Source organism: Nannospalax galili, unplaced genomic scaffold (assembly GCF_000622305.1).
Source record: "Nannospalax galili isolate Female #2095 unplaced genomic scaffold, S.galili_v1.0 scaffold1171, whole genome shotgun sequence".
NCBI classification, from domain to species: domain Eukaryota; kingdom Metazoa; phylum Chordata; class Mammalia; order Rodentia; family Spalacidae; genus Nannospalax; species Nannospalax galili.
The window spans coordinates 251416-275913 of NW_008328881.1; the positions used below are offsets into that span (position 1 = coordinate 251416).

Below are 24498 nucleotides of genomic sequence, written 5' to 3' on the forward strand. Positions count from 1 at the left end.
AGGGAGGAAAAGAAAGTCTTTGAGTCATGAATAGGAGATGTTTACAAGTTCTAGACCGGGAACTAGAAAAAAGTCAGAACAGGGCAGTTTTCAAATGTTCATATGAGAGTCCACTGGAATTTCTTGACAAGGGCTTCCAAAAGCATGCCTCTATTGGGTTCCATTTTTCTTTTGTCTTCCAAGGCTCGACTAGTTGGCTGGGAAGAGTGACTGGATACTCAGATGAGAGTCCAGTGACCCTGCTTGTCACTGGATTGACAAGTACAACCATCAGCAAGCCCAATTGTGACTATGTTTAGTGAGCAGGCTTAGCCAAAGTTGTGATGATGGTAGTTATTTTATGCAGAAGGGACTGCTGTATAGCACCTTCTTATTAAAAGGACTACCACATGGAGGCAAGATCTGGGGGCTGTCAGGCTGTTCCCTGGGTTCTCAGACCCTCTGGTAGTTGGAGGCCAGAGGGAAGCCAGAACCCGGCACTCTGGTGGTCTGCTGTATTTTTTTTTTTTTTTAAGGGAAAACAGAGTTTGATACGTAATCTCAGTGTAACCCAGACTGGCCTTGAATTCCTGATCCTCCTGCCTTTCCCTTCCAACTGTTAGGATCACAGGCATGCACCACCATATTATTTTTACTATTTGTGGTTCTGGGCATTGAACTCAGAGCTTGTGTATGCTGACACGCACTTTACCAAACTGAGTTATATCACTAGCCAAAGAATCTAGGATCAATTGAACTTGTAAATATTTTTACATTGTTTTAATTGTATCTAATACTTAAGTTAGGTGTCTCAGATTTTCTTTTTAATTGTTTTTTTCAGTTAGCCATAGTCTTCAAAAAACAGATCTTTTTGTTGTTACAACATAGGCACATAATTCATCTGACATGAAATAAAGGTTAAATTCGAAATAACAAACTGTTCTGAAATGTTGAGTTGTAAAATATCAAATGATTTGCCTTTTAAAATTATTTTATTTCACCGGGTGTGGTGGCGCACGCCTTTCCCAGCACTTGGGAGGCAGAGGCAAGCATATCTTTGTGAATTCGAGGTCAGCCCGGTCTACATAGTGAGTTCCAGGACAGCTACGAGGAGACCCTGTCTCAAAAAGACAAAAAAAAATTTTTTTTTTAATTTTATTTCAGGCTGCAGTGCAGGATTTTGGAAGTCCTCCCTCCATTACATCAAAATGGCTTTTCTAATGGCCATGTTAGCAGTGTTGATGGAGAACCTATTGTCATCAGTGATAGTGATGATTCAGAAACACAAAGCAGTTCTTTTCAACATGGGTAAGTGATTTTTATTTATTTACTTGATAATCTATGAAAATAATTTTCCTTCATGCCTCCCTTCTTTCTATTCTAGGCATACTGTGTTAAATTACCTATTTAAATAAAGTGGTTCAACAACAGATGCTAGACTTTTCAAAACTGAAACTACTTAGTTAACTACTGTCTAACCTACTTAATGTTTTAGCATTGGAAACTTTTTTTCTCCATAACATCTATTCTAAATGTTTTTCTTCATTTTCTTCTTTTTCTAGGCATCTGAACTTTTTTCTTTTTTAAAAAATATTTTATTTATTATTTTTATTTTTTATGTTTATGAGTGTATTGCCTACATATATGTGAGCACACCCGTGTTGTGCAGTGCAGCAGAGGTCAGAAGACGGTGTCGGATTCCCCTGGAACTGGAGTTAAGGACAGTTGGTAGCCGCCATGTGGGTGTTGGGAATCAAACCCAGGTCCTCTGCAAAAGCAGTCAGTGCTCTTAACCACCCCTGAGCTATTTTTCTTAAAGACAGGTTCTCATGTGGCCCAGGCTAGCATCAAACTTACTATGTAGCTGAAGAGGACCTTGAGCTCCTGCCTTTGCTTCCTAAGTGCTGGGATTATAGACATTACCACCACATCAGAGTGGTGTGGTGTTGTTCTTTTGTCTTTTTTGACTTAAGACAGATATTGCCAACCTCCAACCTATGGCAATCCTCTTGTCTCAACCTAAATTCTGGGATTACACGTGGGTACCATCATGCTCTTAGCTTTCGGCATCCCAGATTTTAAAAAGTACTCTCTCAAGCTGGGCATGGTGGCATACACCTTTAGTTCCAGTACTCAGGGGGCAGAGGCAAGCAGATCTCTGTGAAATCAAGGCCAGCCTGGTCTACATAGCAAGTTCTAGGCCAGCTGGGGCTACAAGACCCTGTCTCAAAAAAAAACCAACAAAAAACAGAACTTTCTTCAGTCTGTCTTGAGACTTTCTCACTTCCTTATTTTTAGTGGCTAGTACCATCATATTTAAATGAGAAGTGTGAGGCCACTTTTAACTATTTCTCTCAATTTATTACCTTCTGATACCAGTATCTGTCAGATTGTCTCTCAGAACCTTGAAGTTCAAATTCTCATTTTGTCTGATGTGAACTGTTACAGATAGCTACAACTAGCATTTGATAACTATCATTAGGCAAGTCCAAGATCAGCCCAGTCTACATAGCAAGTTCCAGGTCAGCCTAGTTTATGTAGAAAGACCTTATAGAATAAAACAAATATAAATAAATAAGTCTCCTGGTTTATTTTTATCCTGGCTCTCAGTGTGTGAAGGTACTTGAAAATAAATACCTGGCCCTCCATCTTGGAATTTAATGTTATTACAGGTAAGTTCTTCAGTTGTTGTTTTTGTCTTTTTGAGACAGGGTCTCCCCTGTAGCCCCAGCTAGCCTGGAACTCAGTTTGTAGACCAGGTTGACCTTAGTCTCACAGAGATCCATCTGCCTCTCCCTCCCCAGTGCTGAGATTAAAGGCATGCACCACCCCACCCAGCCCTTCATTTGTATTTGTACAAATATCCATCCCATTTCTGTTGACTCCTTCCTCCATCTTGTATATACTGTATTCATTACTTTATGTCTAACCATCACCTTCAGTGTTCTCTTTATGATCTTTTTATATTATTTTGATCTTCTGTATAATAACATCCTCTTCGTATTTTCAGAATTCAACCTCCTCTACTGCCACTACTCCCTTTGAATCCATCAGTGTGCAGTAGCATTCTAATTGGTGTGCTGTTTCCACCCTCCAACCCTCCCCACCCCCACCTACCTTGGTCTGCCCTCCACACAGCAGTGCTCCTGCTGAGTCTGTTACTAATCGAAACCCTCTAACAACTGGGGGCAGGAGACATAGCTCAGTGGTTAAGAGCACTTGCTGCTCTTTCAGAGGACCCAAATTCGATCCTTAGCACCCATGTGGTAGGTCACAACCTTCTATAACTCTAGTTCCAGGGAATCCGACACCCTCTTCTAGCCTCTGCTGGCACCAAGCATTTAAGAGATACGCATACATGCATGGAGAACACTCAAACACATAAAATAAAAATAAAACCTTAAAAAAATTCTTCCAAAAGTTTTACATAGAATAAAATTCAGAGTCTTTAATGATGGCCTATATAATCTGGCCCTGTCACTGCCTCTGATTGATTCTGTTTCTTGTGCTAAATATGCATGCTTATACCTTAGGTCCTTAATGTATTTCTTTCTTTCTTTCTTTCTTTAAACTCATTTCTGTAAAATTTTTCTCAGGTTGCTCCCCCCCATCTCTTTAAATACCAACTTTCTGAAAGGCCTATATGGTCAATTTAGCAAGTATCACTGCCTATATAAATAGTTCTCCCAACTTGTACTCTGTTCACTTCATAGCATTTACCACCTGTCCTATATTGTATGTTGGTTTTGCTGACAACTGACCTTTATTATTATAAGTAGTATCTGACTTTTAACTAATGAGGGAATGAATGAATATTCACTTAAGGGAAAGAAAAGATGAGAAACCAGTGGGAGTAGGAATTAAATATGTAGCCTGTTTGCCAACTGTTTGTGTGTGAGTGTGTGTGTGTGTGTGTGTGTGTGTGTGTGTTACAATGAATATTGAACCTTATTCGAGCTAGACAGGTATTGTACCACTGAGCTTTATCTCCATACTATTTGCTGTTTTGAGACAGGACCTCACTAAGTTACCCAAACTGCCCTTGAACTCAGTCTGTAGCCTAGACAGACCTTGAGTGTACAAGCCTAGCTGGCATTACAGATATGTACCACTAGGTCCAGCTTGCATCTCTGTAGAAGAATGTTTAAGAGCAAATCTAAGACTGTGTGTATGTGTGAGGGAGAGGGAGATGGGACACACACACACTAGAGGGAGGGTGGGAGGGAAGGAGGAAGCAGAAGATGACATTGAACTTCTGGTTTTCGTGCCTGCACTCTCCAGGTGCTAGGATTACAGAATGTGCCACTACATCCTACTCTCCCTTTCTTTTCCTCTGCCCGCCCTCCCCAATTTTTTTTTTTTTTTTAAAATAAGGATATAGGGGATTGTGATGGTTTGAATGAGAATGTCCTCCATAGGCTCCGAGTATTTGGACATTTTTTTCCCAGTTGGTAGCACTGTTTTGGGAGGTCTTAGAAGGTGTGGCTATCCTGGAGGCAACATGTCACTGGGGGAGACTTAGAGAATTCTTAAGCCTTGACGAATCTCGAGTTGGCTGTCTTGCTTCCAGTGCCAGCTGGAAGATGTAGAGCCTAGTTTCATCTCCTGCTCTATCTACCATGCCTCCCCACCAAGACAGATTGTAATTCCCCTGGAACTGTGAGCTCAAATAAACTCTTCCTTCTATAAGTTGCTTTGGTCAGTGTTTCTTTCACAGCAATAGAAAAGAAACTGAAACAGTAATATAGCTCAGTTGATGGAGTGTTTACTTAGCATGCTTGAAGCTCTGTCATGAACACTACATAAATTAGGAATGGTGGCAGATGCCTGTAATCCAGCACTCACAGGAAGATTAGGGGTTAATGGTTATCCTCATCTATATGGTGAGCCCAAGGTCATCCCCAGCTGTATAATGAGCTCTGTGTAATAGCGTAGGCTATATGAGACCTTATCTCAAAAAAATCATCTAACCTAAATAGTACTAAGTGTTTGTTAATTCATTATTCACCCAAGGAAAATGTATTGGATGAATAATTAAAATTCCTACCTAAAATTAAATTATGCAGGGCTGGAGACATGGCTCAATGGTTAAGAGCACTGGCTGCTCTTGCAGAGGACCCCATTCAGTTCCCAGTACCCACATGACAGCTAACAACTGTCCATTACTCTAGTTCCAGGGAATATGATGCTCTCTTATGGCTTTTGTGGGCATGGCATGACATGGTTGCACTTATGTACATGCAGGCAAGACACTCATACATGTAAAATAAAAATAAATATATATATTTTTAAGTATACTTTGTAGCGTTTTGGCTAATACATTGGGGAAGAGTTGTCTAACTTAAGAAATCCTAGTTAGAATAAAACCCATTAAGATTCTATTACAGGGGAATGTAATGACTCAACAATTTTTTTTTAATTTTAATTTTTAATTGAATTTTTGTGTATTTCATACAGAAAATCATCTTTATACCCCCTTCCCCTTTGGCACCCTCCCATAGCCCCCCCCCCCACTGGAGTTCGTACATCCTGTCACTTGTATTAAGGCCTGGTAGGTAAAGTTAGTGTCCTCAGATGTCCTTCAGTGCAAGTTCATCCACTGGGTTTAATTAGCCTATCTAGAGTCTCTCCCTTTGAGAAGATCAACTCTTCCTTACTCAGCAGTAATCAGCTGCCAATAATTCTTCAACTAAGGTTGGCGCCTGCTGTTCATTTCCACAGTTCTATGCTGGGTTTTTATCTGTCTGAGTTTGCATGGGTCTTGTACATACTGACACCATTGCTGCAGATTTGTATGAGAAGGGTCCCAGGCACCTGTAGGACCATTTCCATATGGCTGTGCACCTCTCCCTTGGCTCTTAGAATCTTTCTACCCCCCCTCTCCCACAATGATCCCTGAGCCCTGGGTAGATGGACCTCAATATAGAAGTCCTGTCCAAGGACCCACACTCTGCCGACTCTTATTCTCTGCATTTTGGCCATTTGTGGCCTTTTGTGTTACTGGCCCTCTGTTGCATGAGGGAGCTTCAATGATGAGAATTGAAAGATGTGTTAGTGTTCTCTTCATCCCTTGTTCTATGTTCCATGAGTCTTAGACACAGAGGTTGCATCTTAGATGTGCCATTTATATTTGGGCAATTCATAGAAAATCTCTGTGCGTGACCAGTAGTGTAACTCTGTACTAATCTGTCTGTTGAAAAAGAAGCCACTTTGATGGGTGGTGACTGGGATACTTACCTGTAAATTTAAGAATTCATATTTTTCACATAGTAAGAAATTACATTTGCCTAGGGATATGAGAGCCTTGGGGTTTTCTCTAAGATCTATGACCTCTCCAGCTATGCGTATTTGGCTAAGTTTACAGTACCAGACATGAATTTCCTCCCATTGAGTAGGCTTTATTTAAGTCCAGTTAGGTAGCTGTTGATTACCCCCAAGATAAAAGTGCCAGTAACTGCACCAATGTCATTTGCTGTGCCAGTCATTGATGTGGTTTTTAGACCTTGATGCTGGGGTTGGACCATGGATTGATATTCTCCCTTAGCAACTTCTATAGTGCTCTCCAAAGCTATGAGAACTAGCTTCAGGGGAGGTGGATGACTCACAATTTTAATCCCAGCACTGGGGAGGCAGAGGCAGGCAGATCTGTGAGTCTGAGTGATTTCCAGGCTAGTCAGGCTACCATAGACTCTCAAAAAAAAAAAAAAAAAAAAAAAAATTCTATTATCATATATCAAAGAAATGAGATTTCCAAGAATCTTATGTTTTCAAATTATTGACTGAATTGGCCCCTTTCTTTTTTTTAGGAAGAAGAAAGATGCAATTGATCCATTATTATTCAAGTACAAGGTACAACCCACTAAAAAGGAAATATACGAGTCTGCTATTGTTAAAGCAACACAAATAAGGTAAAACTCAATATTTGCTTTATAGAAATCTAAGTTAGATGTTAGATTAAGAAGTGTTTATTGGGACTGGAGAGATGGCTCAGTGGTTAAGAGCACTGGCTGCTCTTGCGTAGGACCTGTGTTCAATTCTCAGCACCCACATGCCAGCTAATAACTGTCTGAACTCCAGTTCCAGGGGATCTGATGCCCACTTCTGACCTCCAGGGCATTGTGTGACATGGTACACTTACATACAAGCAGGCAATACACTCATACACTTAAAATAAAAATAATAAAATAGTTTTTTAAAAAGAAGTTTTTATTTAGGTCAAACGGAATGTTTGAATTATTGATTCTATTTTTAAAATTAGTGTATATTTATGTGCTGGAAGAATAATACAATGAACCTGAGCCTCTAGTTTAGTTTAGTAACTAACTACAAATAGTCTTTAAGCTAAAGGATTATGAATGAAGAATTAAGCCCTTTATTAGCAGATTTCATTGTATGAAGCAGTGAGTTTCATAGTGGCATTTTCATATGTGTATATCATGTACTTTGGTTATGTTCATCCCATTATCATCTCTTGCCTTTTCCGCTGGTCCCCTTCTTCCCAAATAGTCCCCCTTCTGCTTCCATGCCACACACACACATATACACACACATGTAATGCACTTATATATGTATATATTTTAAGTTTAGATCCCTCAGAGATGAGAAAATGTGGTATATATCTTTCTGAGTTTAGCTTATTTGGTTCAATATGTTGATCTCCAGTTCCATCCATTTTGACATGTAAATGACATGGGTTTATTCTACTGAGTAATACTTTATCATGTATATGTACCCTGTTTTCTTATTCATTGCACCTGTTGCTAGGCATCTAAGCTGGTTACATAATTTGGCTATTGTAAGTAATACCACAGTCAACATGAATGTACAGATACCTTTGGAATGCTGACTCAGATTCCTTAAAGCATAGAGCTAGGAGTTGTATAGCTGGATCCAGTGGTAGTTCTATTTTTAGGTTTTGAGCCCCCAGGGATCTTCCTGTTACTGCCTTACCAGTATTGGGATACAAGTGTACACCATCACACTCAGGTTTTTATGTGGGTTCTCGGTCTCAAACTCAGGTCAGCATACTTGTCCATCTTCTCAGCTCAGTTAATTTTTTTAATTCCTTGTGTATTGTGGATATGAATCCCTTAGGAGTTAGGCAAGTAGCTTGCAAAGAGTTTCTTCCATTCTGCAGGCTGCCTCTTCATTTCATTGATGGTTTTCTTTACTATTTTCTGCAGTCCTGGGTTGTAACAGTAAAGCAAAGAACCTTTAAAATCTATGAAAAGAATATTGATTTTTGAGGAGACATTGCTTTAAAACACATGGTTTATTTACCCAAGCTTTCAATTTTTCTTGAAAGTAATACATTGCATTTAATTAAAACATCAGAAAGGATGTACTTTCTCAGTGTTTCTGGTTTTGTTTGTTGTATTCATTGCTATTGCTGTTGCTTTTGAATTTGAGGAAAACAAAACATTGTTTGCTGCCAAGTGTGCTGGCACTCACCTTTAATCCCAGCCCTGGGGAGGGAGAGGCAGGCAGATCTCTTTGAGGTCAGGCCAGGCTGGTCCACACCACCTGAAGCTACAGAAAGACCCTGTCTCAAAAAAACAGTTTGGAGCCCCTGATTTGTTGGCTGCCATATGAGGTTTAACTACAAAAGGCTTATGTAATGACTAATTTTAATTTTTGTTTTTTTTTTTTTAATTATTTTTACTTTATGTATATGAGTGTTTGCCTATATGTATGTAAGTGTACCCATGATTGCAGTGCTGGAAAAGGCCAGAAAATAGTGTCAGATCCCCTGTTAACTGGAGTTATAGACAGCTGTTAGCTGCCATCTGGGTGCTGGGAGCCAAATCTGGGTCTTGCATAAGAGTGTCCAGTACTCTTAACCACTGAGCCATCTCTCCAGCCACAATAATTACAATTTTTAAGTAATATTTTAAAAATAATTTTTCTATTTAATTTTTAAAATAATTTTAATGATGATGATTGGAGACTGGAGATCTAATTTTCTAAAGTTTGATTTACCATCTGTATTGTATTTTCCTTAAGTTTTATTTGATTTTTCAGTGCTCCTCTTGTTTTTCTTTTGTTTTTTTTTTTGTTTTCTTGTTTTTTTGTTTTGAGACAGGGTCTCACTAGCTGTCCTAGAACTCACAGAAATCCACCTGCCTGCCTCTGCTTCAAAATTTCAAAATGCTGGGATTAAAGGCATGAACCACTACACTGGGCTGATTTCTCTGTTCTTAAACAACAAATGCTTATGCTGCTTTTGTAATAGATTTTGGCATTATGCCTTTGTAGAGTTTCTAATGACTTCTACATAAATATCCTCCAATATGTAAATCCTTTTCTAGGCTTTCAAATCCAGGTTTTAAATTTACAGAGATTATGGAGCTTTGGTAATCTTATATGCTAATACTACCCTCTTCCCCTCCAACCTCAGCCGTAGAAAACATCTATTTTCTCGTGATAAACTAAAGCTTTTTCTGAAGCAACACTGTGAACCACAAGATGGAGTCATTAAAATTAAGGTAAAGAGCATAGTGAAATTATTTATTGGGAAGAAATGGGTATTGTTACAAAGTTGTAACATTTTTAAAAATGTTATTTCTCATTTTATCTGGGGAGCCAGTTTTTAGTACCATTTCAAAGTATTTTTGTTGAATTAAGTACTATCTTTTTGTTCTTGTTTTCTGTTGGGGTCTCCCTGTAGCCCCAGCTGGCCTGGAACTTACTATGTAGACCAAGCTGGCCTTGAACTCACAGAGCTCCACCTGCCTCTGCCTCCCAAGTGCTGGGACTATACTATTTTTTAAAATATATTTTTTTATTTTATGTGTGTGAGTGTATTGCCTGCATGTCTGTAAGTTCACCCATGTCGTACAATGCCCATGGAAATCAGAAGAGGTGGCATAACTCCCTGGAACTGGAGTTATGGACAGTTGTTAGCTGCGAAGTGGGTGCTGGGAATCAAACCCAAATCCTCTGCAGGAGCAGCCAGTGCTCTTAACTGCTGAGTCATCTCTCCAGCCCTAAGTACTATTTTTAGTATTGTTAGGTGACTCAGTTACTACCTCTTTTTTATTTATATAATGTCTAAATGACAACCAACCAAGACAGATGTGAGCAAGTAGAAAGCTTGGAAAAAAGTAAAGTCGTGTAATGCGATAGCTGTAGCTTTCTAATATGTGGATCTGTGTGCATGCATATATACATCAAATAAAATAAAGCAAATGCTAATGTTATGCGTCCTGAACAGGAATGACAGAAAAGCATTATCAAAAAGAGGTTGAATTGATAATGTAAGCATGTAGATTAAAAGTAGACCTTAAGGGCAAGCACTGGCTGAAAAATACCTGCAGTGAATACAGTAAAGCGTTCAAATTAATTGGAGTGCTTTAAGCACACTAATGGGCAAGAGGACATCATTAAAATTTAATGTTTGAAATATAAAATCCAGGGGCTGGAGAGATGGTTCAGCAGTTAAGAACACTGACTGTTCTTGCAGAAGACCCAGGTTCGAATCCCAGCACCTACATGCAGCTAACAACTGTCCGAAACTCCAGTTCCAGGGGATCTGACAGCCTCTTCTGTCCTTTGGGTATTGCACAACATGGGTGCACGTACCTACATGCAGGCAATACACGCATACACATAAAAATAATAAATAAAATATTTTTTAAAAAAGATCCAGAATGCTCTAAAACCTCTAAACCTTTTAAAGTACTAAAGTGACTTCTGTATACAGAAACTTGTATACCATTGAACTTTGGTTGACACATAACGTTATTTAAAATATATAAATGACCTTTAAAAATTTTTTTATATATTTTTTTTTATTTTATGTATATGCGTGTATTGCCTGCGTGTAGGTAAGTGCACCCATGTCGTGCAGTGCCCTCAGAGGTCAGAAGAGGCTGTCGGATCCCCTGGAACTAGAGTTATGGACAGTTGTTAGCCGCCATGTGGGTGCTGGGATTCAAACCTGGGTCTTCTACAAGAACAAACCTTTAAAAGTTGGGCGTGGTGATGCATGCCTTTAATCCCAGCATTCAGGAGGCAGAGGCGTGTGGATCTCTGTGAGTTCAAGGCCAGCCTGGTCTACATAGTGAGTTCCAGGATAGCTGGGGCTACAGGGAGACCTTGTCTCAAAGACACCAAAAAAAAAAAAAACTTTAAAAATCTGAAACACTCTTGCTCCAGGCATTTTCAATAAGGAATCATCATCCTGTATTTGAGAAGAAACCACCTGGGTACTCATGTACTCATAAGGTAGTTTTGTGTATTCAAAGTTAGATAAGCTAGTACATGATCTTTTTTTTTTGTATATTTTACTATTTTTATTTTATGTGTATGCGTGTATTGCCTGCACGTAGGTAAGTGCATCTGTGTTGTGCAATGCCTGTGGAGAACAGAAGAGACTGTCAGATCCCCTGGAACTGGAGATATGGACAGTTGTTAGCTGCCATGTGGGTGCTGGGATTCGAACCCGGGTCTTTTGCAAGAACAATCAGTGTTAACTGCTGAGCCATCTCTCCAGCCCAGTACATGATTATTTTAAGTCTACTTTAATATAAAATTTTAATGGATTCTTGATTTATTATGATGGTGAGAATTCACTGGATTTTAGGCGCTAAAAAGTTGTGTTTTACTGATCAAAAAGAATGTAGAAAATTGCCCAGTAAAAATGTTCCTGTTTTGTTAATGTTCAAATTTTTGTACCATTGCTTTCCTGAAACATTTCTTGATTGGCATTTTTCTTTGAGAAAAAAAAATTATAAACTTGTCCATAAACCAAATTAATAAGAACTCTAGGGTGAACATGTTCTAAACATTGTTCTAAATAAATTTTAGATACACGGTAAAAGAAAATTCTTAAATACGACAAATACCCTATACCATACAATTTATGGTAAGAATGAGATTGACTTGAACTTAATTCTTCATTTGAAACTAGAAATTTGTAAGCATTTCTGCTTTTACCCAGATCAACTTTAAGTTTTGATACATAAATTATTTAAGTCATTACTCAATTCTAAAAACATTTGGAAAATGCTTAAGAAAAATTTATTGTTTGATGGGTGGTAGTGCATACCTGTAATCCCGTTGGGAGCAGCATCAGGAGAACTGCAGGTGTGAAATCAGTCTGGGCTGCATAAAGAGTCTGTCTCAAAAAACTAAATGGAATGAAACAGAGATTTATTAAGGCCTTGAAACATTATTCTGTACTCCATAAATGTGCAGTTACTGTGTGCCAAGTAAAAACAGTTGCCAGGCATGGTGGCACACACCTTTAATCTGAGCACTTTGTAAGATTTAGTTCATCCTGATCTGTATAGCAAGTTGCATCCCAACCTGGTCTCAAAAGGACAAAAAAAAAAAAAAAAAAAAAAGGCGTGATAGTACACACCTTTAATCCTAGCACTTGGGAAGGGAGGCAGGTGGATCATTGTAAGTGTGAGGCCAGCCTGGTCTACATAGCAAATTCCAGGCTAGATGTTTCTACAGGGAGACCCTGTCTCAAAAAGACAAGAAAATGAATTTTTTAAAAAAATGTATGAATTGAATATTTTTAAGCCTGGCATGGTAGTATACACCTATAATATCAGCATTCAGGAGGCAGAAGCAGGCAGATCTCTTATGAATTCAAGGCCAGACTAGTTTAAATAGCGAGTTCAAAGCCAGTCAGGGCTACATTGAGACCCTGTCTCAGAAAAAAAATATTTACATAGAAAAACTTAGACAATTAGTCAAAAACAAAACAGAAGGAACAGAGAGGTGGCTTGGTAGTTAAGAGGTGCATACTGCTCTTGCATCGGACCTGAGTTTGGTTCCCAGCAGCTCATGACACCAGTTATAAGAGCACCCCTACAAGGGTACCAGCCCCCAAATACACACATACACAAACACATAATTTTAAATAAAATGAGTCTAAATAATCAGGTTACTGAAATAGTTTTAGAATTAAGGAATCTGTAGAAACGTTGATATTTTATGGTAAGATTGTGTTTTGTCTATTTTAGCCTGGGTCTCATGTAGCTTACCCTGGCCTTTAAACTTGCCATACAGCCAGGGATGACCTTGACCTCCTGATTCTCCTGCCACAGCTTCCTGAGTGCTGGGGTTATAGCTATGTGCCAGCATACCCAGTTTATGATGACTTTGAATTGCAGTTTTCCTTCTGGTATCTTTCTGATAAATTATTGAATGTAGGAAAGGATCAGGTAAACCAACTAAAATGTTTTCCACTACACAATGGCACATGAAAGTCTCATTTTTTTTTTTACTTTGTCTCTAACAGCTTTGTCATATGCCATATTTGGACATGACTGTATAAGGTCCGCTAATGTGCTGTTGTTATTATACCCTTTTTTTTTTAAGGCCTCATCTCTTTCCACATATAACATAACAGAGCAAGATTTTTCTTATTTCTTCCCTGATGATCCACCCACGTTTATCTTTAGTCCTGCTAACAGACGAAGAGGAAGACCTCCCAAACGAATATCTATTAATCAGGTAGGTAAAGAGTTTAAAACTACTTTTTAGTTGACAGTAAATGGTATTCATAATCAAGGAAATGTTTGGTTCCTGTCATCTCTACACCCTGTATAAGAAACCCTATTATGTCACATAAGAAAATGTGTGTACCCTGTGACAGCTACTCAGCATTAAGATTTATGGAAGCGTCAAGTATGAATTAAACATGTTCTTATGAGACAGAGATTTTATACTAAAGTGGAAGCAAGCTCAGGTAGTTACTGAAGGGGTGGGTTTGTTTTTGTCATTTTTTTGGTTTTTTTTTTTTTGAGACAGTCTTCCTTTAGCCCCAGCTGGCCTAAACTTACTATGTCGATTAGTCTGGGATTAAGAGCTATGTGTACCACCACACCCAGCGGCTGAAGTTTTTTTAAAATCCAGGAAATAAACTATAGGATTGAAGTATTTGGAGCAATTCTGACCAGAGGAACTTATGGGGAGCATTTAAGAAATGCCGAGAGTAGCCAGTTGTGATAGTATACACCTTTGATCCCAGCAGAGGCAGATGGATCTGAGTTCAAGGCCAGCCTGGTCTGTATAGTGAGTTCCAGGCCAGCTGGGGCTACAGAGGAGACCACGTCTCAAAAAAAAAAAGAAATGCCTGAACTAGACCAAACATAAGATTTCTCAGGACAGGTAAAAAGGGTAGTGACAATATTTATTTGAGGCATGAGCAGAATTATAAGGGATACAAGGGATTAATTTATAGGGTGTTAATATGTACTGCATGTAGCATGGCAGGTTTGTAAATGTGCAGAGGATGTAATAGGAAATGAGAAAACGTATTATTTATTTATTTTATTTTTGTTATTTTATATGTGTGAGTGTATTGCCTATGAGTATATTGCCTGCATGCTCTAAGTACACCTGTGTTGTGCAATCCCCATGGGGGTCAGAAGAGGGCATCGTATCCCATGGAACTGGAGTTATGGATGGTTGTTAGCTGCCATGTGGGTGCTGGGATTTGAACCTGAGACCTCTACAAGAGCAGCCTGTGCTTTTAACTTTGAGACATCTTTCCAACCCCCAACAGAAAATGTATGTTCTTGAGATTCTAATTTCTCTATACATCAAATGATTCTAAAATGTCCAATTTGCTTAAATATTTATTTGCCTAATGTAGATACTGAAATATACTTTAACCAAAATGTGGTGCCCTAATTACAAGCAAATAATGTGGTAAATCTTCCCTAAGGGACTTTAGAATGGAAAGGGAAGGGCAGTATGGGTTGATGTGTTAATACTGTGCTCACCTCCCAGGTTACTGTTCTTTAAACAGTAAAGAACTTTACTTCATCAGATTGTTACCATTTCCCAACACAGGGAGCAAAGACATAGTGAGAGTTTCTAGCACTAGACAAACTAATGATTGATGCAATTGTTAGAGTTGGAAGGAACTTATTTGAGTTATTGTAATCATTTGGTTCTCTTTCCTTTTGTTTTTATTTTCTCTTACCCTTATTCCGTACATTCTGATTTGTCCTTTTCTGCTGATTAGGGGTTGCTGGTAGCTGTAATGATTTGCAAGCTGTGATGATTTGAAAACTAGTCTTAAAAGCAAACTTCCACTGCTTTTAAGACTAGTTTTCAACATATTCAGCATGAATTAGAATTTATTAAAGAATCTTGAAAGTCATTTCCAGGCTCTTGGGCTGTTAAAAATAATAATGACAAGATTTTATTTCTTTAAAATATTTTATTATGGCCAGACATGGCACACACCTTTAGCTCTAGCTCTTGGGAGGCAGAGGCAGGCGGGTGAGTTCAAGACCAGCCTGATCTACATAGCAAGTTCCAGGCCAGCAAGGGCTACAGTGTGATGGTGTCTCAAAAAATAAATAAATAAAAATAAATAAATAAAGGTGGGAATTATATCATCACAGAAGTCAGAGAGGGTGTTGGATCCCCTGGAACTGGAATTATGGATGGTTATTAGCTGCCATGTGGGTGCTTGGGTTTGTACCCATGTCCTCTGCAAAAGGGGCAAATGCTCTGAATTATTGAGCCTTCTCTCCAGCCCCAAGGTTTTATTTCTTAGTTTATAAAAAAAAAAACCCAAATGGAGAATGTTGTGTTCTTTCCTTTTGACCAAGCCCTGGTCATACGTCTCACTACTATCTTCTACCCAACCATTGATAATTTTATTTCTACTCTATTCTGAACACTTTATTATTTATATTGTCTTCTTTTTGGTTGATCGGTTTGGTTAGTTGTTTTTGAGACAAGGTCTCTCTGTAGCCCCATTTCACCTGGAACTCACTATGTAGATAGACCAAGCTGGCTTCGATCTCACAGAAATCAGTTATAATTATCTCTTTCAGCTATTTAGAATTTTCAGTTTTGAGATTTGGAAGGTGTTCACCTAGAATATTAAATTTGGCTGTTATAAGCTTTCTCAACTTTTACTTATTAATATCTGACTTCCCTGCTAAACTATTTATGAGGGAAGGGGCTTACCTATCCTGTTTATCACATGATTTAGCACTATGCCTAATATATGGCAGTTATTCAATATTAAAATGAATTATATGTTTTATTACATTTATAATATGTTATAATAATATGCTCATTTAAGAGCAAGGTACAGTGGTGGATGCCTATAACCCCAGCACTTAAGAGGCAGAGGCGGGAGGATCACAAGGCCAGCTTGGTCTACATAGAGTTCCAAGCCATCCAAAAGCTACATAGCAGAATCATCTCTCAATATAAAATCCAGGGGACTGGAGAGATGGCTCGGTGATTAAGAGCACTGTCAGCTCTTGCAGAGGAGCCAGGTTTGGTTCCCAACACCCACATAGCAGCTAACAACCATCAGTAGCTCCATTTCCGAAATTGCATGCATGTCGTTCAGTCACATCCACACAGGCAAAACATGTAAAATAAAAATAAGTCAGAAAAAAGTTTTAAGTCCAATTAAAAAAATAATGACATTAAGTAGATTAGAGACTTCTTTTTTTGAGGGGGGGGGTCTTTTTGAAACAGGATCTCCCTGTAACCCAAGCTGGCCTGGAATTCACTATGTAGACCAGGCTGGCCTTGAACATACAGAGATCTGCCTGCCTCTGCCTCCCAAGTGCTGGGACCACAGGCATGTGCCACCATGTTCAGCAGATTAGAGGCATTCTTACCAAAAATAAAAATTCAACATTTGTTTAATATTGACCACAAAAATGTTTCTGACATGTCTTTTACTCTTTCATATTTGATGCTTTTTGTTTTGTGTGTGTGTGTGTGTGTGTGTGTGTGTGTGTGTGTGTATGTTTTGAGTTTTGTTGTTTCTTTTCTTTTGGGACAGGGTCTCTCTCAGTGTATAGTCCTGGCTGGCCTGGAACTTGCTGTGTAGACCAGGCTGGCCTCAAACTCAGAAATCGTCCTGCCTCTGCCTCCTGGGTGCTGGAATTAAAGGTATGGACCACCGTGCCTGGTCCCAAAATTTGATATCCATTTTGTCTAGTTTCTACCTAACGTGAGGATTTTTTGATATTTTTCTAATGGATATTTTTAAAAATCTTTTTGAGGGGAGGCTTTTTTAATTTGTTTTTTGTTGTTGTTTAGACAGGGACGCCGTATAGCCTCAGCTAGCCTGGAACTTGCTATGGAGAGTAGACTGGCCTCCATCTCACAGAGATGGGCCTGCCTCTTGTCTCCAAGTGTTGGGATTCAAGATGTGGGCCACCATGTCAGGCTCCAATGCATATTTTTAAGGCTTTCCATATATTACCCATTCTTTTTGTGTGAGATGTTCTAATTTATAGAACTATGAGATTAACTCGTGCTTTACGTATTACTATGATTAGCATTATTACATATTCATACTTTAGAATCAGAAGTTCTTTTAGTATAAAAAAGGTGCAATTGGTGTGGGTTTTGTTGTTGATTGCAGTGCTGGCAATTGAACCCAGGGCTTTGCACATGCAGGCAGGTACTCTACCACTGAGCTACCCCTGCAGTCCTGATGTAGGCTTTTGTTACTATTTTATTTTATTTTTTTCTTACTAGAAGAACCTTTCAAACCATCAATTTGCATAGTTTGTGGTTTATCACTTTAGTTTCTTGGTTTATTTTTTAGGAAGACAACATTGCTAATAAACGGACTATTGCAGGATATAGGAACAAAGCTACTAAAGAAAGAAACAAACTTTTGAAACAAGAAGAAATAAAAGCACTAGGTGAGTTTTAGCATTCCCTGCAAACACTATTTAATGAAAGAAAGTTTCTCAGGGCTTGAGGGAAGACTATTTCATATGTGTGTGTGTGTATATATATATAGTCTATTTGTTTTTAGTTTTTGAGCTGTCAATGTTTTTTCTTGAGATAACTTTTTTTTTAATGGGACCTGCCTTCAAGACACAGCATATCTCCTATTTCAGAGTTTAAAGACTGAGACCTTTGTGTTTGATTTTCATAACCTTTTGAAACACTACTTCCCAAGCTTGAATATGCATATGAATCTTACTAAAATGAGGGTTCCTATTTACTCTGTTTGGATGGGGAGAGGTTGAGACTGGATGTCTTTAACAAGCGGATCACCTTCCTTGCTGTTTTTCACACCTGTTCCACTGTCTTGGCATTCAAGCCGCAGGACATATTCATCCTACACTATAGTTTATTCTTTAATCACTCACCTGCCAACTCCACTTCAGGAATTTTGTGAGTCTCCACTAATCTCATGTAACCCTAAATTATTTTAGATCCTCTTTTTTTTATATAAAAAGCTAAATGTTTTTGTCTATATACTGCTTTAAATTTGACATTCTCCACAGCTTTTGAAAAGGCTAAACTAAAACGAGAAAAAGCAGATGCTCTGGAAGCAAAGAAAAAAGAAAAGGAAGATAAAGAGAAAAAGAGGGAAGAATTGAAGAAAATTGTGGAAGAAGAGAGACTAAAGAAAAAAGAAGAAAAGGAGAGACTTAAAATAGAAAGAGAGAAGGTATTCATTGGCGTATAAGCTATAATTCCTACATATATCAATTTACATATTTAACTGCATGACCAATTTTTTTGATTAAATGCTCTTATCCTTCATTTGTATTTGAGTCAGTTTGCATAAAACAATGATTTTTAAAAATTGGTTTATCTCCCTCCCACTTCAGATAATTTAATGATTAGTTTAAGGTTCAACATACTTCTGTATATTTATACTTAAATTTTAAAATGCAAGTCCAGATGATTCTTTTTTTTCAGAATTCCAAATTAAAGTAAAATGATACACGTAAAACTTTCAAGCCAGGCCTATATAATCTCAGCAAATGTGTAACCCTGGCACTTGGAAGACAGAGGTAGGAGGATCGTGAGTTGTAGGCCAGTCTGACCTACATAATAAGAGGAAAAGAAGAAAAAAACTCAAGTGAAATACATAGTTAGAAAAATAGGATTTTTTTTTCTAAATTTTAGTTAAATTTCTAAGTTTTATGAACAAGAAGCTATCACAAATTCTTAATCTTTTTGGAAAATAAATTGGAATCATGTGTTTTGGCAAATCTATAGTTCTAGTCTTCTGGTCTTCAAATCTTGGAGGACACTGTAAATGCTTCTCTTCAAGTCAAACTTTTATAGTCTTTATAGGATTTTCATAGTTACCTTAGAGGATCACATTACACGGTGTACTCATTTAAATTCTGTGTAATTTCTTGAATTATTTCAAAGACTGGGCTTCTGAAATAGCTCAGCAGGTGCTTGCCGCCAAGGCTGACAACCTGAATTGGGTCTCTGGAATCCATATGGTAGAAGGAGAAAATTGACGCCTGTAATTTCAGGGCCAGGCATGGTATACACACATGTAATACTAGCACTTGAGATACAAAAGCAGGAGGATTAGTACAAGTTCAAGACCAAATGGTTTCTGGGAAGTGAGTTTCAGATCAGCTAGGGGAACAAAGTGGAATTATAGCTCAAACCACCACATCCCTGCAAAAATTAAGTTTTGAGACAGGATCTCGTGTAACCCTGCTGGCCTTGAACTCTCCATATAACCATGACTGGCCTTGAACTTCTGCCTTCTTTTCCTGGGTGCTAGGATTACAGGCATGAATAACCAGGCCCAGCTAGAATGAACACTTCAAGAGCTAGGCCTGGGGGCTCAGGCCTGTCATTCTAACACTTGAAAGGCTAAGGCAGGAGTATTACCATGAGTTTGAGGCCAGCCTGAGTTACATAGTAAGTTCCAGAATAGCCTGGACTATAGCATGAGACATTGCCTGGGAAAAAAACAAAAATAAAAATTGAGTTAGGGAGATGATTCAGTGCAAGTTTGCCGCCAAGCCTGATGACCTGAGTTTAGTTCCCAAGACCCACATGGTGGACCGAGAGAGAACTTCTTCAGGTTGTCCTCTGACTGCTATATACATTCACAAATAAGTCAATAAATAATAAAATTTTTGAGAATTAAAAATATGTGGGCAAGCTGGGCATGGTGGCCCATGCCTTTAATCCCAGCACTGGGGAGGCAGAAGCAGGTGGATGTCTGTGAGCTTGAGGCCAGTGTGACCAACATAGTGAGTTTCAGGCCAGCTGGGGCTACAGGAAGACCTTGACAAAAAAAAAAAAAAAAAAAAAAAAAAAAAAAAGAAAAAGAAGGCTGGAGAGATGGCTCAGCAATTAAGAGCATGGGCTGTTTTTGCAGAGGACCCAGGTTCAGTTCTCAGCACCCACATGGCAGCTAACCCTGACTCCACTTCCAGGGGATCAGACACCCTCTTCTGGACTAAAATTTTTAATTTTAAAATTAAAATGATTTTTAACTTAATATGACTGATTATATCACCACCACTTATTTCAAGTCAATTAGATATTGACAAATATTGAAGTATTTAAAATAAACCTTCTCAGGGGCTGGGTATGGTATAGAAACATGATTTGCTGGGTAAGCGCTCTGAAGAGAAACTGAGTGGGACTGGAAAGATGGTACAGAGGTTAAGAGCACCCATATGGCAGTTAATAACTGTCTATAACTCCAGTTCCACAGGATCTCACACTGTTTTCTCACCTCTGCAGTCCTTGCACAACACAAATGCATTTACAGTTACAGACAGTTATTAATTCCAAAACTTAAAAAAAAAACCTCCAAAACTAAATGTAGCTGTTTTTGTTTTGTTTTTCTTGAGGCAGTCTCTCTGTAGCCCCAGCTGGCCTGGAACTCTCTCACAGAGATCCTCCTGCTTCTGCCTCCCAGGTGCTGAGATTAAAGAGGTGTGCCACACCACACCTGGCTCTGGCTCATGGTTTAGTTTTTTGTTTTAATGTGTATGAATGTTTTGCCTGCATGTGTGTTAAGTGTACCTGTGTGTATAATGACCACTGAGGCCAGAAAAGGGCATCAGATCCCATAGATAATGTAGTTCTGGATGGTTGTTAGCTAACATTTGGGTGCTGGGAACTGAACCTGGGTTCTCTGCAAGAGTATCTAGTGCCCTAGTTATAACTGTTGAACCATCTTTCCAGCTCTGTAGCATTGTTATGATAGTAATATTTATCATTAGTTCTAAAATTTTCCTGTACATTAAAATTACCAGAAAGGTTAAGATACCAATTTCGGATCCTAATCCTGGTGTTTCTGGTTCATTAAGCCTATGAAGGAACCCAAGTATTTGTATTTCCTTTCTTTTTCCTTTTTTAAAAATTCTCATTGAGATAGGGGTCTCATATCCCTTATTGGCCTCAGATTTGCTATGTACACAACTGTGACCTTGATCTCGGATGCTCTTGCCTCCACCTCCCAGGTACTGGGATCAAATTCAGGGTTTTGTGAATGCTAGTCAAGTACTTTACTATCTGAGCTGCATCCCCAGCCCTTGTGATGTTGGTTTTACCTAATGAATTTTGTCTTAAGAATTTATTAACCTTCGTTAGGAAAGAGAGAAATTACGTGAAGAAAAGCGAAAATACATGGAATATTTAAAGCAATGGAGTAAACCCAGAGAAGATATGGAATGTGATGACCTTAAGGTATGAACATGCTATGTAATGTTTGACACAGATGTGTTTAATTTGTCTTGTGCAGCTTTGCTGATTAAATGTTTCCTTGGTTTATTTTTTTATTTTGGAGAGCAATCCAGTGAGAAAGGGTCTCACCATATAGTTCAGGCTAGCCTGGAGCTCCCAGCTGAAATGTTTCTGTTACTTAATATAAACCTATTTTCTTCATATTTTATGGCGAAGAAATGACCATTTGTACTTAGAATTCCAAGGTAGCATTGTTAATGTTTTACAACAAGATTTCACAGTGATTATTATTAAGTTTATTTATGTAAGAGGATAAGGATTTTCCATATTTTTAAATATTTAAATATTTGGTTTAAGTAATAATCAAAGTATTTAAACCAAACTCATCTGCCTCAGCTTATACAGATTCATTTCTAAATCAATAGATGGTAGATTGTGCTCTATATCACAAGATCTGAAAATAATTACACAGTTTGACTTCAGAATCTGAACTTGATAGCACATGCATATAATCTCAACATTCACAGGGCTAGTCAGAAGGATGAACCTTTTATCTGGGAATTTTAGTCAGAAATATACTTCGGCCTAAAGTAATTTTCTTCCCTGTAGTTTCTTCCTAGGGATGGTAATTAGTAAAACTGGAATAAGTTACAAAGTTAGTGTGATAAACATCCAGGGTTAAGAGGCACTAATGCACATGGATTCGTTCTTATTAGGTACAAAATGTGTTCATTCTGCTATACTAAATTTCCTATACTTAAGAATTTACATAGGTTACTTAACTTTGCAGGAACTTCCAGAACCAACTCCAGTGAAAACTAGACTACCTCCTGAAATCTTTGGTGATGCTTTGATGGTTTTGGAGTTCCTTAATGCATTTGGGGAACTTTTTGATCTTCAAGATGAGTTTCCTGAGGGAGTGACCCTAGGCAAGTACTCAAGTTATCTGTTGCCATATTATAGTTTACTCTAACTTTTAGTAGCTTCAAAAAAACAAGTGATCTCTCAAAGTTCTGTGGGGTTATTGAACTTAACTGTTCTTTCAGAGTTCCCATATGGTTACAGTTCTAGGGTGGCTAGAACTAGTGTCATCTGAAGGCTTAACTGCCTAGGTATTTAAAATGGCTTTTTCCTGCATATATCTGATGCCTCAGTCTTCTTCATGTGATCGCCCACTTCTGCAGCTAAGAGCTCCAGGAGGCAGGAAATTTAAACTGCCAGCCCTCTAGAAGACTAGGCTTAGAACTGACACATTACACTGATTAGAACAGTTATAGACCACCTAGAGCTCAAGGGGGTGGAGAAATAGACCCACTTTTTGAGTGGCATGTACATGTTTGTAGAAAAATATTATCTACTTTTAATTTGCAACTCTGATTTGCCTGTGTATTTACAAACTTCATATAAACATTTTTAATAGACTCTAATTTGGGGAGGGATTTGGATGAAATTTTGAATTTTTAGCCAAATGAATTTCTTAAGATCCACACAGAGACTCTCCAAGACAGAATTGCATTGCTCATCAAATCAGAGTAAATTCTCCAGCAAGGCTTTCAAAAGCTTTAGTTTTTCCTTATGAGCTAGGTATGAGGCCTGAAGCAAATGCCTTATGAATCAAGAGCATCTAAACAGGCCTGGAGAAATGGCTCAGCAGTTAAGAACACTTGCTGCTCTTACAGAGGAACCAGGTTCTATTCATGGTACCTACAACAGATGGTTCACAACTGCCTGCGACTCTAGTTCCAGGCACAAGGCACTCATACATACACATAAAATAAAAGAGCATCTGAACAGTGCTGGTTTAGGTAAGAAACATTTAATACTTAGATACACTAGTAGGATCAAAACCTAGTAAGGAATTGTAGAGTGGTGACAAACACACCTTTAATCCCAGCACTAGGGAGGCAGGGAGATTTCTGAATTCAAGGCTTAGCCTGGTCTACATAGTGAGTTTCAGGCCAGCCAGGGCTACATAGTAAGACTCTGCCTCATAAAACAAAAAACCAACTAACAAAAACCTAATAATGAATAATTATCCTCTCCCATGTACATTTGGCACACATTCCAACATAGCTCTCAAGAACAGTGCGACAACAATAACTAGTCTTTTTGTTATTGGAGTATAATATTATATGTATATAGTTTTATTTTACTTATTTTGCTTTTTGAGTCAGGATATTGCTATGTTGCTCTGGCTGACCTGTAATTAGCTATGTAGACCAGTAGACCAACCTGGTCTCAAATTTATGGCTCCTGAATATTAGGTTTATAGGCATGAATCACCTTGCCCATCTAAAATTACATGTTTTTAAATGTACCTAAATTTGTGCCTCAAATTTAAATTTAGATGAAATATATTGGTCTAGTGAGACTATTTTGACCTTTTTTTAATGCAGTGACTTTTACTTACGATATTTTTGTATTGTAATCATAATTTGTTTAGGCTTAGATAATACTAGGATCTACTTTCATAAGTAAACACTTAATAGTTGTACCAGCTATTGATTAAATGTTTGTTTTCCAGTGGAGTTGTTTTTTCAGTCATGACAGAACTTTAAATTCATTTTAAACATTTTATTCACAGAAGTGTTAGAGGAAGCTCTTGTAGGAAATGACAGTGAAGGCCCACTATGTGAATTGCTTTTTTTCTTCCTGACTGCAATCTTCCAGGCGATCGCTGAAGAAGAGGAGGAAGTCGCCAAAGAGCAAATAACTGAGGCGGACACCAAAGGTCAGAGTCCAACATTATTGCTGCATAAACTGTAGTAAAACTGGTCTTTAAAGATTAGTCTAAGGGTAGCTTGCCTTTTGCAGTTAGAAGATAGTTATTCAATTTCTCTGATGCTTAGTCATATTATACTAACAAAATATTACCGGTTATTTTACAAAAACTTGTTAGGAGTACAGCCTGCTTCAGACAACCTTTGAGACATTTTCCCTAAGTCTGCCTTACCTTTTTTTTTCCTTCAGATTTTCCCGTGATTTAGAACCATTGCTTTTTTTTTTTTTTTGGTCTTTTTGAGATAGGGTCTCCCTATAGCCCCAGCTGTCCTGAAACTCCCTCTGTAGACCAGGCTGGCCTTGAAC

The 24498-nt window shown here is 38.2% G+C and overlaps 1 protein-coding gene and 1 long non-coding RNA gene across 4 annotated transcripts in view; one reads left to right on the forward strand and one right to left on the reverse strand.

The window, feature by feature from the left end:
• Baz1a (bromodomain adjacent to zinc finger domain 1A) overlaps positions 1–24498 on the forward strand; it is a 94223-nt gene that overhangs the window by 32778 nt on the left and 36947 nt on the right. For both annotated transcript variants that reach the window (XM_008829786.3, XM_029561879.1), the window contains exons 4-12: positions 1144–1287; positions 6786–6887; positions 9377–9464; positions 13315–13449; positions 17540–17639; positions 18234–18400; positions 21319–21414; positions 22202–22340; positions 23996–24142. In XM_008829786.3, coding sequence (XP_008828008.1) covers positions 1144–1287; positions 6786–6887; positions 9377–9464; positions 13315–13449; positions 17540–17639; positions 18234–18400; positions 21319–21414; positions 22202–22340; positions 23996–24142 — 1118 coding nt within the window. The remainder of the gene's footprint in view (positions 1–1143; positions 1288–6785; positions 6888–9376; positions 9465–13314; positions 13450–17539; positions 17640–18233; positions 18401–21318; positions 21415–22201; positions 22341–23995; positions 24143–24498) is intronic.
• LOC108490653 overlaps positions 7200–24498 on the reverse strand; it is an 86496-nt gene continuing 69197 nt past the window's right edge. Inside the window, exons 6-7 of one of the 2 annotated variants that reach the window (XR_003848950.1) lie at positions 12029–12110; positions 7200–8164 (exon numbers count right to left, since the gene is read on the reverse strand). This is a non-coding gene — a long non-coding RNA (uncharacterized LOC108490653). The remainder of the gene's footprint in view (positions 8165–12028; positions 12111–24498) is intronic. The other variant, XR_003848951.1, reaches the window with a different exon arrangement.